At 43.4% G+C, this 16,472-nt stretch overlaps 1 protein-coding gene across 7 annotated transcripts in view; it reads left to right on the top strand.

The window, feature by feature from the left end:
• The first annotated feature begins 222 nt into the window (after window positions 1-222).
• The window catches only part of LOC137435593 (homeobox protein Meis1), a 437,249-nt gene continuing 420,999 nt past the window's right edge, over window positions 223-16,472 (top strand). Inside the window, exons 1-6 of one of the 7 annotated variants that reach the window (XM_068129504.2) lie at window positions 223-729; window positions 1,174-1,406; window positions 3,019-3,211; window positions 4,524-4,574; window positions 5,872-5,922; window positions 9,436-9,594. In XM_068129504.2, the coding sequence (XP_067985605.1) occupies window positions 718-729; window positions 1,174-1,406; window positions 3,019-3,211; window positions 4,524-4,574; window positions 5,872-5,922; window positions 9,436-9,594 (699 nt within the window). In that variant the 5' untranslated portion in view covers window positions 223-717. Of the gene's footprint in view, window positions 730-1,109; window positions 1,407-3,018; window positions 3,212-4,523; window positions 4,575-5,871; window positions 5,923-9,435; window positions 9,595-16,472 lie in introns of all 7 variants that reach the window. The other 6 variants (XM_068129511.2, XM_068129521.2, XM_068129543.2 and 3 more) reach the window with 6 other exon arrangements.

Here is a 16,472-nt window from a genome sequence, read left to right as displayed (position 1 = left end):
ACCCCGCGCTCTCCTCGTGCCTGCCTGGCTCGGACCCCACCAGCTTCTCATCTGTGTTTGGCCCGGATACCTCATAGTTTGCCGGTTGGACCCTTCGTCCACAATACTCTTCCCTTCCGCACCTCGTGCTGAAAGCTTCCTTCTCTTCGTCCGCTCTCCAGGCTGGATCCTTAACGCCCCCCTCGTCCGCTGCCCAGGCCAGACCCCGCTTTCTCCCTACTCGCCCCCTGCCCGCGCGTCATGTGACGCGGCCCCGCTTCCTGCCCGCCCCGCGCCGCCTCCTCCTGCCTCGTGCGCTCGAGCTGCGCCTCCTGGCAGCCCCGACAGCAGCTCCTGCCGAGTCTCGAGCACGAAGCGAGAGTTCCGAGTCTCGACCGTCAACATTCCGTGGCTGCGGACGCCCCTCGGCAACACCAACCGCGCGCGGGATTCGTTGCCTGGGTCTACCAACTCGAGACGGACACTCCGGGCAGGGGTTCCACCCATAGCGTACCCGTGAGGTCTCAGATAGCCACCCGGCGCTGCCCCCCGGGATAACGGGGCAAGGGGCTGCGCACCGGGCGGTGGCGACGAGCCGTGGGCACGGTGCCCCCTTGCCACCCGGCCGCGGGTCCTCCTGCGGGGCTGCCCCGGTCGACGGCGTGCACTAACCGAGCCCTGCTCTCCACAACCCTTGGGGAAAGGGGTGAAGGAGTCCTAAAGATCGGGGCATCAGCGATGGCACAGCGGGTACGTGGGCCTCTTGGGAAGAGGGGAGCAGGCCTTGAGCATGACCGGAGCTCACTGTAAAGTTCCTTGTGGCGTTGCCATCAGGCGGTGCGTGTCGCCACGGACATGACCCCTGAACGACACAAATGTGCAATGTGTGTTTACATCTTTAAATGATATTTATTTGTGTCAATGTTTCTCTTTTATTTCAAATTTTTTTTTGTTTCCCGCGCCTTTTGCCTGTCATTGTCGCAGCGACGCTGCGGTGACAACTTATCATCAAACATGTCGCAGCGACTTAAAACACGGCAAAAGGCACCGTAAGCTCAGAAAAGGAGGCTTTATAAGTTGTATTAGGGATAAAGATACATTGAAGGCTTTTGCACCTGCTGCGCATGCAGCACGCATGCTGTCGTACTTGTTCACAGCACGTTTTCGTGCTTCGGGTGCGACGTCCACCTCCAGCGCTGCTTCTGGCCCGCGTGTGCACAGTATGAGGAGCTCCCGTACGGCACGCTGGACGGGCTGCCCGGCAGCATGGGCCCACCCGTGTACGCAGAGGCGCACGCACCACGCCCGCTGCACCACCTTCCTCCCGGGCCTCCGCTGCACGGTGCGCCATACTCGCACGGACAGCACCAGGGTCTCGGCCCCGCACCCAGCGACGGTCTGAAACGTGACAAGGACGCCATTTATGGGTGTGAAATCGCTCTATGTGCTCACACACTCACGCACTCACTCACCCCTCAATGTGTCATAACTCATCTGCTTACTTAACACGCGCTCACAGCTAGGTCACTGACCTTTCACTCAATCTTTCATTCACCCTAATCATGATACCGATCACACATTGCTCCTCGATCAATAAAACCTTCCCTTTCATCACGCGATCGCTCATTACCGCTCACTCACCATCACCAACCACTTATGACCTTGCACAGCATCAATGTAGTCATTCTCAAATTTATTTCTTCTGATTCAACAGCTATATGCAATCACTCACTCATATTCTTCTTCTTCTTTATTATTTATTATTTTTTATATATATATAAAATAAAGTTTTTGTTTGTTTGTTTGCACGCGCTAATCTCCTGAACGGTGAAAGATAGGAGGAAACCTCTGAAACAAAAAATGTCGGGCCGGGCCCCGGGAAGGTTATAGACTAGGTGGCGAGGCCGGTCGAGGCCCATTTCGAAATTAATCTTCTTCTTCTTTAAAAATTCTCTTGAAGTACAACTTATGCACTCAATAGGAATATCTGACCGATTGCGACACATGCTTTCAAAATTCTCTCTCGCGGGGCCCGACAGAAGAAAGAACAAGGAATCGTTGAGCACTAACTGATACCGGGCTCGCGTCAGACCCATGTACAGAAGATTAAATTCATTCAAAAAGAACCCGGACAACGCCGGGTGCATTCAGCTGGTATATATATAAATTAATTCACATTCACACATCCGGCCCACACGCAACACCAAAACTCTCCACTCGACACCGAATAAACACCCGCTCAATAATTTGGTGACCGGTCTCTCAATCGACTCGTTCCCTTGCACACCTGGATCATCCTTCATTCGCTCCGACGAGGTTTCACCGATACTCTCACTTTGACTCATCAACTTATTAACTCGGGGACTAATACAGAGGTGGTTTTTTTAATGAACACACAATTGTTAATCGATCTCTTCACTCAAAGTTTTATACCCGAACGGTCACACATGAATATGCCACTTGATTTAGCCTACTTAGGCCGACGTTTGTCATCTCATTCATTTTCCCAAGTTCTCTCATTCGTTAACTTACTTTATGTGCTCACTCCCTCTCTGTACAGAAATTTACTGGAAGACGTGAACATTGCTTGCGGATTGTTGGGGTTTTTTTTGGACTTTTGGTGCAAATGTCGCCGAAATACGTACATTTGGGGTTCGGCAGTACACAGCACATTTTGCAAATATTGTTTGGAATGCGGTGTCTGCATAATTCGTGCCAAAAATTTACAATGAGCATTTACCGAGTGGGCCAAGTGCGCTGAGTGTGCCGTGAAGGAAGACGCATTGCATGCTTTTGCTGCAGTAAATGCCTCATCACGGTACGACTTGTACATGGAAACATATCGTACCTTTTGGCGTACAAATGCCTTGATCGTGCTTATTTTATTCTCCTGCTGGGTCGGTCAAAATCCCCGCAATAAAAGATATTCAAAGTGCTGTGCGGCTCATATATTTTGGCGCCTATAAACATCCCCCCTGCGGGATTATTACCCCAATTGCTGTTTGGTACATGCGACACATCGAGAATTTTGCTCCACAGCTTTCAAGTTCTGGAGGTTGGCGATTTGCTGGTGTTTTGTCGGGTCCACAGGCATCCCTTGTTCCCACTGCTCGCGCTCGTGTTCGAGAAGTGTGAGCTGGCTACGTGCACCCCCAGAGAACCCGGGATTGCGGGTGGAGACGTGTGCTCGTCTGCCTCATTCAGCGAAGACATCGCCGTGTTTGCCAAGCAGGTGCGCAAAAGTTTATTACAACTGAACACCTCAATACAATATAACCAAGCAACCGAACATGCCACATGCTCACGCTTGAGAGTACGCGCGAAGTGTGCCACGGGTTGATTCTCGCAAATTCACATTGATCTGGTCCTAAGAGTTCATGAGCCATTGCTGTACACCTTTCATACACACCGATATTCATAGCTTATATGTATGTATATATATATATATATATATATATATATATATATATATATATATATATATATATATATATATGTGTGTGTGTGTGTGTGTGTGTGTGTGTGTGTGTGTGTGTGTGTGTGTGTATATATATATATATATTTGTGTGTGTTATATATATATATATATATATATATATATATATATATATATATATATGTATATACTGTGCATGTATATATATATATATATATATATATATATATATATATATATATATATGTATATACTGTGCATGTATATATATATATATATATATATATATATATATATATATATATATATATATATATATATAGTATATGTATATACTGTGCATGTATATATATATATATATATATATATATATATATATATATATATATATATATATATATATATATATATATATATATATATGGCTTGGAGGATGGCCCAGCACACTCACCTCTAAGCTGTTTCGGCTGAGTTTGAATCCCGACCCAGTTATAAACCTGGTGTTTTCCCGGTGTTTCACAGCCAGGGTGATTCATCAATCTGAGTACCGTCCCTTGGTCCGGCATTAGTTGGTGGACATTAAAGACATCAAGGGGTCCTTCGCGAAGAGTAGACGAGCTTTTGCAGGCACAATGAACAAATTCAATATTTCTTCCATAATTACAGCTGGGAAGGCAATGTTAAACCACGCAGTACATCCAACCCTTGCAACGAAACTGCCTCGGCAGCACCAACGCTCTGTAATTGTGTATGGTACATAGGAAAAATATATGTACATATATATATATATATATATAAAATCATACACACTTTCAACGCACTTTGAAAGTTTATATGTCATTACTATTACTACATTATTTACCGTCTGTGTTGACGACTAAAATGTGCAGCCTTTGATGCACTTTTAATATTATCATGCATATCACGATGGCAACATTATTCAACTCATATATCACTGCATTATATCAAATGCTTTACCCACATTTGAGCAACAAACCCTTGTTTGGCGTTGTTGATGTGTTTGGTGTGTTTATTCTGTGCTCGCTCTGCCAGGTGTTGTTTTTCTGAGTTTTTCGTGCCTGGGATAAAACCTTTTATTCTTTTCCAGATTCGCAACGAGAAACCCTTATTTTCTTCTAATCCCGAACTGGACAACTTGGTACGTCACACATCCCGGAGAATGCTTGAAATCTGTAACAATATAAGTAGTTCATAAATTTGACATTTGAAAGTTGAATGGGCAAGTAATACATAAAGTTTACATAAGTTAGAGCAAGTGCATTGTACAGTATGACGTATGATGTTTAATTTACTCAGAGATGGAACTGGATTGCTACCTCTAATTATTTATCGTATACAACATATTTTAAAGCATTTGTTTGTTTGTTTGTTTGTGCATTTATGAGTTACTCTTTCATGATGAAATCATAGCACCTCAAAGCCCCAAACTTTAAGGGTATGTACTTCTGAATCTGGGAACGGTTTTAAGCATACACAACATGGCCTTGACATCTGCTTGGAGGCCACCAAAGTCTGCTATAAAGTGTATATTGGGATGTGGGTTCAGGCAGTGCTGTCGCTGACCCGCAGGCAAAAGGTAGACATCATGAAGCCGATAACTCCATTGCTTTTCAATGTCCAACATGTCCCAAAACCACTGCTGGTAAAAGGTCACCCAGCTGGGCAGCACCGTGAATCCATCCCTTTTCCCGGGCAGCGCCGGGTAGCCCCTGGTGGTATATATAGCTAACCGGATGGCCAAGAGGTAGGCACACTCGCTTCTAAGCTGTCTAGCTTGGGTTTGAATCTCAACACAACTTGCTCTAAGCTATCATCCTGGTGTATCACAGGTAGAGTGAATCATCAATGTGTGTGCTGCACCCCCTCAGATGGACTCTAAACAAGGCGTCCGGCTGCCGGCATTAGTTGGTGGACGTTAAAAATCCCACAGTGTCCTTCATAAATAATAGGCGAGCTATCACCGGAACCATGAACAAATTCTAAAGTCCTGCCTTATCTATTTCTGGGAAAGCAATGGCAAACCACCCAGTATAATCCTTGCCAAGAAATTGCTGCGGCAGCACCGACGCTCTGTAACAGAGTATAGTACATTAGAATGAGGTGTTATGGGAAGCAGTACGGAATGGGGATGTTTGGAGAAATCTGATCATGAATGTCACCAGAAGTCAGCCATGACTTGACAGAACTGTATATATATATATATATATATACAATCAAAATTCATGTGAACATGAAGCTATAAAACTATTTCAACAGTTTATGGTTATATGTGATTTACAGTTATATTTAAAAGCAAATTTTTAAATTGCCTCTTGTGAACAGTTTGAGGAGCATCGTTTCCAAGCTCCATTTGACATTTTAATTGATTCATAAATGAAGGTTTTAATTAAGCGTGACGTTAAAGAATGAGCTTGTGGTTTTACTCCCGTTTTTAGATGATCCAGGCTATCCAAGTGCTGCGGTTTCACCTGCTGGAACTTGAGAAGGTAAATCGACCATCAATGCTTTCATGGGGGACCTTTTAGTGTTGGATATGATGCTGGGGGGAGGGGGGGGGGGTATTAAATCCTAATGGCGCTTGTCTTGTTAAGCAGAAACACACTTTTGTGGCGCGTTTTGATTCCACCTCAAATTAAGGAAAAGAGAGAGCGAGGGGACCAGGGGTCTTGCATTGCCATGATTAGGCAGCAGGAAGATCCGCGTCTGGGCGTATCACTCCATCCCTCTTTCGAAGTGTAGAAAAATAGTCTTCGATTGGTATGAATTACCTTATTTTATGTCGTATATCCCTCGCCTTGAACATATACAAAAAAAACAAAAAATGAACATTCATCTATTAGAAGTCCAATGATTCGCCTCGTGTGGGTCATGCTTACTTGAACAAGAATCGGTCTCTCTAGCTCCTTTTGGCTTGGAGTTCCATTCGCACTCCATTCGGCTCCATCCTCTCACACCTAATGGCCGGTGAGTGTGCCCTTGCTCGTATTCTTCGGTTTTGTACGTTTCCCACTCCACTCAGCACCTTCCCAGCTCGCGTGTGTCGCACCATACGGGGTAGCACGTCGTGCTGGATTCCAACTTCGCCCGGAACTAAGCAGCGACGAGGCAAGCTGCCCAGTGGCACAACCCGGCATCATTGGTGTCGATTCCACAGCGCCTGCCACTGTAGAAGAGAGAGATAAAAAGGGGAGCGGAGGGTAGAAATTAACCTCCCGAGAGCCGTGCCTGCTCCCGGACGCCTCCCCGTCACTGCTGATTACTCGGACGTCTTCATTTGGTACACGCACCACGCTAACCTGCTCTGGGCGCGAACCCGTGGGGACCGGTCATGCCAAGCGACGCTCCACGTATTTGCTGCGCTTTTTCCGGTCTCGGTGAAATGCAAAGGACGCGACGCCCGGTTCACGCTGCGCCCCAAACGCCATTCTGTGGAACAAGAACCACCGGTCGCTTTCCAAGATGTTTCCTTGCATCGCCATGTTTCTCCATCCGTCTTCATCAACCGCCTCGGGCAAACGTGAGGTGATGGGATGCACATTTACGCCCAACGAGTGTAATTAATTTCCAATTGACTTGATGTTTACCGTAGTTATGGGAAACATAGCATACAGTACGTCTTAATTAACCTACATTCAGTAGAAGTTTGTCACAGGGCCGATTTTGTTTGTCAGTTTTATGACGAGCATGACTTTTGTGCATTAATGCAACCTGGGGTGATTTAGGTTTTAAAGAAATGCATTATCTTTTTTCAGACAAGCTGTGGTTCATCGTTATTACCTCCGCCACCAAAAGTTTTCACCCCTGTCTGTTTGTTTGTGAACAAAATATCTTTAAAAAACGTTATGGACGGATTCGGACGAAATTTGGCAGAGATGTAGCGTATGTGACAAGGACGAAATGATTAGATTTTGGTGAAGATCCGGATTCGGATCCGGCTACTAGAATTTTAAAGTGATTCTTCACTATTGATTGGGAGATAGGGCCAAAAACGATACATAGCAGGATATCTCAAAAAGTTGTCCGGATTTGGACGAAACGTGTTGGACCGGTTGGGTGTCTGACAAGGACAAACAGGTTCAATTTTGGTGAAGATCTGAATATGGATTCGGATATGAGAATTATTTAATTTTTTAAGTGATTCTTCACCATTGGGAGATAGGGCCAAAAACGATACATAGCAGGATATCTCAAAAAAGTTGTCGACGGATTTGGACGAAACTTGTTGGACCGGTTGGGTGTCTGACAAGGACAAATAGATTCAATTTTGGTGTAGATCTGAATATGGATTCGGATATGAGAATTATTTAATTTTTTAAGTGATTCTTCACCATTGGGAGATAGGGCCAAAAACGATACATAGCAGGATATCTCAAAAAGTTGTCGACGGATTTGGACGAAACCTGGTGAATAGGATCTATGTGTAACAAGGAAGAATCGATTCGATTTTGGTGAAGATCTGAATATGGATTCAGATATGAGAATTATTTAATTTCTTAAGTGATTCTTCACCATTGAGTGATAAGACCAACCTGGCGGAGGTATGCTCTCTACTGAGTGCCGTTCTAGTTCTTCTGCTTCGTCTCTAATGACCGGACTTTTTCCTACCTTTACGCACGGTGAGTCGGTTGGAAAGGTTCGGCCGAAGTCTTTCACGACCCGGCTGCCCTGGCCTGATGTTCAACTAAAGGTGTCGAGGATTAGGAAATTTTGTTCCAGGCAGCCGGCGATAACTCACCTACTCTTCGATAAAGTCACCCTGGAATCGTGGGACTCTGGTTGTCGCGTGGGTGAAATACAAAAAAGATGGAGAAGGAAAGAAATCTCCATGTCAGGGTATTTATTACCTTGAGCTGCTACCCAAAATGGGCAGCGTGTAATGGCCACATGAATTTTCAAAAGTCCGTATTGATACCTGCCTGAGCAGCACTTTTATGGACGTGCAGCATCGTACGGAATCAAAAGCTCATGCAGGTTCATCAAAGGTTTCCGTCCACACCAAAAGAAAATCTAAGTCTTTCTGTTTTATCGCCTTTCCCTGTTATTGCAGTAAATAAATGCAAGCTCGACACCCACGTGAATAACAGTCCGACCTTCTGACGAGTGTGATGAACACAGAAAGGATGTGGAAGAGCGATAAGCTTTTTCTCTACGCAACCCGACCATCGACTTGGTAATGCTGTCCTAGAGGTGGCTGCACACGTGGAGCACGATGCTGGCATCAGATCAGTCGAATTACTTTACAACATTATTATAGACTGATCATCGTTATAGGTCGTCATTGCTGAACGGGGAAATGTGGACTCGACCCCCAAGAGAGACCATTCTTACGCTATTACCCTCCATTTACCGTTATGCATTTATTACCTGCCAACGGCACTTTTATCTGCTCAGCCAGCTAGTGAGTAGCCTTTTACTTCATGTTATGTTTCTCTTCTTTTGTTTTCTATTTCCTCAAGGCCGTGATACCCCCTCCACCACTTTAAGCTTTCTGGCCTGATAACATATTGATTCTGCATTGTTTCGGGAATACCTGACTGAACTGAATTCTTGTTTTCCATTGTACAATTTAGGCTTGGGTCAGTAACCTTGGAATTTTTTTCCTCATCAGTAACCTAACCGCTTGTGGGACAATAGGCCTAGAACTATAGGCTACGTAGGCTCAGAAAATAAATGTGAGCTCAACCTGGTCAGTGACGTCAGTTGTTTTTTTTTTTTTTTACCTTTACATTTTTTATTTTGCTTTTGAACTGTTGTCGCTGTGCATCGTGTTCCACCTGATCCAGGTTCTTTGCAGATAATGATATCTTTGATTCTGTGCACTGTTTCTATGTATGTATGTTTAAGAAAGTGTGGTCTTTTCCTGTCAATATTTACATTGGAGGTGAATGGAGGAACCTGGTGCTTCGCTTGAGTGGAAATGTGCCTCGGATGCATGATTTGGGTTTTGGTGTGGTGGTTCGGACATGCATAGTAATGCATTCATTGTCCTTAATTTTTAGGTCCATGAGCTTTGTGACAACTTTTGCCACCGGTACATCAGCTGCCTGAAAGGAAAACTACCTATTGACCTGGTCATCGATGATCGTGAAGGGGACAGCTGTGTGCGTTGTGAGGCTGACGATATTCCTAGCTCTGCTGCAAGCCAGACCCATGAGCAGGTAATTCCTGGCCTTGGCTTAATCCAAGAGGGTAAATTTCATCCTCATTTTATTTGGTAAGGTCGACCTCAGGCTTAGCCTATCACAAAAAGGCAGGTCTTAACCAGGGGGACTACCCTTTGCAGACAGACCCATGCAAGCCTCAATTTTATCTCACCCAGTAAAGATTGAGCTACCTCAAGAAAGCAAGCTTAACCCTCGGCCTAGTCAACCTTAACCTACTTTGAGAAGGCAGGCTTCACCTTTGGTTTATCATGACTACCACAGATTAACTTTTGTTTTTCTGTACAGTGCATTAAGTTGCTTGTAAGGATTTACGAGTTGAAGTTGGAATGTGAGTTGTTCTGCTTTGACCTTTTCTTCCATTCCTGCCTCTTACCTGGTTTGATAATCCCCAAAATGTGTATTGAAAGCCTTGCACACTGGCATCCTGTAGCAGGCTTTTGATGAAATGGTTCCCTCTGCTCCAAGTTCTTCTTCCAGGCCTAATGGCCAAGAGCAGACACCCAATTTGAGGTGTTAAACAAACTTCCAATAGACGAAGGCCTTTCCTGAACCTCCACACACAGTCCAAATGAGGGCGCTCACCACTTCAATGCGGTTGTCTGCATTGTTGTTGTGGCTGCACGCAAAGCCGTGGTGAGGGCTAGGGCTTGAAGTCATCAGCAGGGCACAGCGCAGCCTTGTTTATACACGGATCCTGCTGGCAGAGCCTGGCTTTGCCTCGTGCCTTACACAATGCTCGCAGCATGTCTTTTAGTTATGTTTCTCTCTCTCTCTCTCTCTGAATTTCGTGCAACCAAATGCAGGTTTGTTTAGTAGAACAACATGTGGTCTGAGCACACGCACGTAGTTCCATTCGTTTCACAAAGTTTTGTATTTTCCTTTGCGCTTATGTCTAGTTTTGCTTTACTTCTGCAAGTAATTCCATAGTAATGCTTTATGTTGCGAAAAAACATTTTGCAGTCCTGGTAATTTACCCACTTAAATTGGACCAAATTGAGTCGTCGCCACGTGAAATCCGACAAACGGATTGAGTGTTTGGGGCCTGCCTTTTATGCTCGTCTAGTATTTGCTAGTTCAAAGCGAAGTGCAACCAAAGCAAAGAAAATACGAGATAATTGAGATAGGTAAGTCAATACAAATGGCTGTTCTGCTCGACAGATACTCGTTTCAAGATTTCAACTTTCCCTTGCTGTAAACCGACTCGTAGCCTTTGGGGCCATCACATTCTGCAGGAGGACTACATCCTTTAGGAGGACTTTAGGACTTTAGGAGGACATTCCTACAGGAGGACTACATCCTTTAGAATCCTGCTTCCTCTTGGTGTAAACTCCTAGGCCTCAGGCCTGTTAACCTTCATTTGGCATTCTTTGCAAGTACCCGGGTCTTATTACATCGCTTCATTTGCATGCTGTTATATTCCTTCTTCTCCAACCCCTCCCCTTATATCAAAATCGAGACTTTAAATAACATTGCATTATGTGTTAATTAAGGGCCTCCCTGGTGAATTGAATGGAAATTGGATGCTAACGCACTGCCTGAAATCAAGCCCGCAATTCATTGCATTTTTAACTCTGTGTTTCTTGTGGAGGGGGGTTTGAGGGGAGGAGAGGGAGGTGGTCTTCATTTCAGGAGAAAATGACAATCTTTAAACCAGTGGACATCACGACGATTAATCATCAAACCGGGGAAAATAATTGCACAGCTGAAGGAGACGATTTATTTTCACTGGCAATTTGAAACCTGTGTGGTTGTATTTTATGATCCCGATAGTAAATTATCAAGAAAACGAATGTGTTCATGTCTGTCCAGACAATTGATTAAAATTAAAGTGCATTGCAATCTCCAGAGCAGAATGCACTATGTCAATTGTGTCTGCAGTGCAAGCAGTGAGACCTGCAAGCATTCCCACCAGATACGAGGAGGGTGTCATTTGTATAATGCAATACGGGAGAGCAGACCCCAGGAGGAAATACCTTTTTGGGTGGGTCACGTCGTATGGAGTATTTCCCTGGCTCATGGGGTTTGGAAAGGCAGCCATAGACCACGTGTCTTACATTAAGGTTGACTTGCGCGATGCAGACAACGGCCAGACATCCCCGAGAAGTTTCTCGACTCAAAATGATCCTGTTCATCTTTTTTGTTTCTTTACTTACACCAGTTCTGGATACAGATTGATGAAGAAAATGTTTCGCAAACTTCTGCAGGCCATTGTGAGGTCGTGGATTTTAAGTTACGAGTTTCTGCGTGTGCGCTAAAACACAAAGCTTGAGTTACAGATATCGTGATAAAGCACATGTTGTCGACAGTTTTCTACCTACAAGGGTAAGGTCTGGTTGGCACGGCTGTCTGCCTTTCATTTAAAATGCAGTTCAGAGTGGAAACATCAATTTATACTGTATATAAAACACCTCAGTACAAACTGCCAGAAGAAAATGATATCACGGCGGGTGGCCGGGACATTATTGTGTCTCGATGCTGCACCGTCTTCGTTCCAGCACCATAGATTCTGGCATTCCTAGTGGAATATATGATACAAGTCCAGAGAGGTCTAACTATTCCAGACGTAAATTTGAGAATGTTTCCAAAGCTGTGCAGACCTTTCCTGTGCAGTAATTTTTGCCCACGTTCAGCTGACATAACTCTTTTGTCTTGTGCATTATGCAGCACAACCGGGTAGAGTGAATAGAGTCGTCGGTAATCACTGATGTGATGTTGCGTTTCCATTATGGATCATATACACATATTTTTCATAGTTGTTGAATTCACCGAGATGTCTTTGTCTTATGAACATAGTATTTCATATATATATATATATATATATATATATATATATATATATATATATATATATATATATATATATATATATATATATATATATATATATATATATATATATTAATGCATTTTAAGGTTTAGGGGAGAAGTTGACCTAGCACGCACTGCACGCACTGCACGCACTACAAGCACACACACACACACACACACACACACACACACACACACACAGACACAGACACAGACACAGACACACACACACGCGCACACACACATGCAAAATTATTACCAACAAGACAGTAATAATTTCTTTGCAATACATGCCCCCTACCTGTCCCGATGAATGTTCTTGTTCCAAGCATTCATCTGGGCGGTGTATAATACTGCATTCTGTGCCGAAAATAGTAAAAAGTAGATGGTATTCATGGAATAGTTCCCCCGTGCAGTCTTGAGAAGGACTTGGTGCGAGCCAACTCTTCTGTTTTTTTTTGACGTTTCTTTTCTTTGATCCAATATGGCTTCCCTAACAGTGATCGATGACGTCCCTTTTATCAAACTACTAGCAGGAGTACTCGGCGTTGTGGGGGTGGGGGGGCAGGAGTGGGAGGGGTTGAGGAAAGGAGTGGGGGGAGTGGAAGGGGGAGGGAAGAGAGAGGTGAAGGGAGAGGGACGAGAAAGATATACTACATATACATTTTTTTTTGGGGGGGGAGGGGAGGGGTGGCTTTGACAGCCCCCCCCGTTTTGGGGAAGGTGGGGGGGGGGGGGGGGAGGAAAGGAGGAAAAATTTACCTGTGCAAAGAGTGTTTTAACCTCAGTGTTGCCCAAGTCAAAAAGGAGATTATAATACCCTCTGCCATCATCAGCAGGTGGCACTATACGGTACACATTTACAAAGAAAATTTATGCCCCTCTCCCGGTCCCCACACCTCCGAATGAGGCCGCAACCACATAGCCTATGTTACCCCCCAGACAAAGTTGTATTTGTATTTGTGCCCCGAGTAAAGTACAAAAGCGTTTATAGCTGGAGTACCCGGCGTTGCTCAAGCGAAAAAGAAACATTAACATATTTGAAATGAGGGCAAATATAATGGAACGGCAATTACATCCAAATCAGAATCCATCACAAATGTCAAATCATAATTTTAACTTTTCGTGTAATATATGCTGGTGAATGTGCCGTTCATCACGTTTCTGAGGTAAGTATGATGACGTTCAGGAAGAATAAGCCTTACTACAAACTTCGACTGCTTCCGGAATTGTTTGATTAATTATTGGTGTTCAAATGTCTGGTAATTGTTTTGTATTTATTTATGTGAATGTGTACTTGTATATAACTGCCATTAATCAAAAAGGTTTAGGTACTATAATGCGATAAAATAAAATAAAATTCACAATTTTTTTATATATTTTTTTTGCCTAAAATACTTCTAAAGTCCCTGATGAACCTTTGACACGTTGACAAAGATCCGTTCAGCCATCTCTGAATAAAATGGTGACACAGACAGACAGACCAACGGCTCTCTTATATAGTAGATATTTCCCATGGGCAGTTGATCATTTAGTTAAAGTTTTGCATTGATAGGTTAAGCATTTCAGAGAAGAAGATTTACAAATATTTTTGCTTAGATCCAATATGGGTGCCCAACCACGTGACCTATGACATCATACATTTACACTCTGGTTCCAATTGGATAGGAGATAAGATGTGTGAAGTTTCGTGTTGATCAGATAAGGTTCGTTTTTCTATCCAAGATGGCTGCCAAACCACGTGACTGACCTATGACATCATTTTCAAACTATATGCAGCAAAGGTGTTGGATGACATCTGGAAAATTTCGCTTTGATAGGTTCAGCTGTTTCAGAGAAATAATTATTTATTTCTGCCCCTTTGATGCAACATGTCTTCCAGACCATGTGACCTATGATTTATTTGTGAACACCATGGTAGCCCCAAGGCTCGGGGAACATGTGAATGAAGGTTCCCCTCGATTTGTCTGGCCGTTCTGGAGATAATTTTTGAACGTTTTAGGTTAAATCCAATATGGCTACCATACCATGTGATGTGTGATTTATTCATGGAACACTCTATGTTCCACAAGGCTAGTAGATCATGTGCATGACATTTCGCATCGATATGGTCAGCCTTTCTGAAGAAGTTTTTTTTTTTCTTTTTTTTTTTTCTGTTTAATCCAACATGGCTACCGAACCGCATTATCTGTGATGTCATCAATTTAATTCTGACGACCAAATTATTCCTACATGACCCTTAAAATTTTTCATACTGATCGGATTAAGCTTTGTACTTGTTGAATTATGACGTCATAATGAAAGCACCAATGACATCATCATTAACATATCATATTCCCCATGGGGAGTACTTGACAATGAGCCTTGTTTAAAAATGTTAATGGAGTGGTTTTTGAGATTATAGAGGTGCAAAGTTTTTCCGTTTTTCCAGGATGGCATCTGTATGACGTGATGTATGAACTCATAATTGTCATTAAGAAAATGTACAGGAGGAATCGCTCCTATGGTGAAAATGTTATGTCCATCAGACCAACAGTTTCAGGGAAATTATTTTTTCATACTGTTCGGATCAAGAGTTTAACTTGCCGAATTATGACGTCATAATTAAGGGACAGATGACATCATCATTAACATCTTATTTCCCCAAGGGGAGTACTTGACAAGGTGCCATGTTTCAGTTTTTTCCATGTAGCGGTTTCAGAGATATTAAGGTGCAATTTTTTTCCCCAAGATAGCGCCCTACCACATTACTTATGATGTCATAAGTATCACTAAAAAGGTCTGCAGGAGGAGGCATTCATATGGTGCAAATTTTGTGTCAATTGTACCAACAGTTGCCGATAAAATGAATTTTAAAAATGCAGACACGTTGGTAGGACATGCGTACGTACGGTACCGACGTACACAACTGATTGCTTGACCCCATTATCACTTCACGAGCGCAGGGCAATAACACTATGTACATACATGAGGCAAATCATGCATACGGCGTACAAAATTGTGGTTATTTAGATGAAAAAAAATACTAAAATAAAATTTTAATTTAATTTAATTGAAATAAAGCCAGATATAAAATTGGGGAAACACCCCGAAACTCAAACTTGTTCTGTAACTTATCATAATAAAGCAATTTTTCATTTGAATATGTTTAAGGGTAAGGGCGTAAAGTCTGGAAAACCACAGGTGGGACAGGCAGATGAACGAAAGGACAGATGGCCAGACAGAAGGAGGACAAACCTATAGTCCCCTCCAGTGAAACTGGTAGGGGACTAATAAAGGACACGTCTTCTTATGAATGCATATTGTATTGGGATTCATGTACACACATATCCTACTGTATTTTTTTTTGTTTTGTATACAACATCGAGGCTCAAGGAAGAGCTAACTGTGGTAGAATTTCATTCCACAACCTCTCTCAGGATATAGAGCTTTATTGAAATCAATCTCAACATCATCGACAACAAGAATGAGCAATACATTAGTACTCTAACAAAATTCCCGAGCACATCCCAAGCAAGCCCATAAGGAATATTATTCAACTTAGCAAACTCAAGTCCAGTCACATTTAACAGCGCAGTAATCCATCACTCCCAAAGCAGTCCCTCTTATAGGGAGGCTCACCACTAGAGAGGGAATTACACCGAGGATCTTCTCCTTCATTCCATCACACTAGCATTAATCACAAAAAGACAAACTGACACATAAAACATATGATAAAGGGAGCGGGAGACAAGATGAGGAGAAAGAGGGAAGCACACAAGTACAACATTTGAGAGCAGGGACATCGGGAGATCTGTGGGAGGGAGAGGGCTTGGAGGGGAGAGGAGGCATGGGAAGGGGGGGGGGGGGGGTGGGAGAGGTAAAAAATACACATGGACACTGCTAGGACTTCCAGGAAAGAAGTTGGTATTTCAAAAAAAGTGGATCTGGGGTGAATTAACAGGGGTAGAAAAGATCAAGGTTTTGGATGGGGAAAGATAAGAGATGGTGGTGAACAGCTGTTTTAAAGACCTGGAGGGAGGAGTGGGATTGAAGAGAGTGAGGGAGTTTGTTCCAGAGGTGGG

Source organism: Myxine glutinosa, chromosome 1 (assembly GCF_964187855.1).
Source record: "Myxine glutinosa chromosome 1, kmMyxGlut1.1, whole genome shotgun sequence".
NCBI classification, from domain to species: domain Eukaryota; kingdom Metazoa; phylum Chordata; class Myxini; order Myxiniformes; family Myxinidae; genus Myxine; species Myxine glutinosa.
The sequence above is the reverse complement of the archived record's forward strand: the minus strand, read 5'-3'. Positions and strand labels throughout refer to the sequence as shown.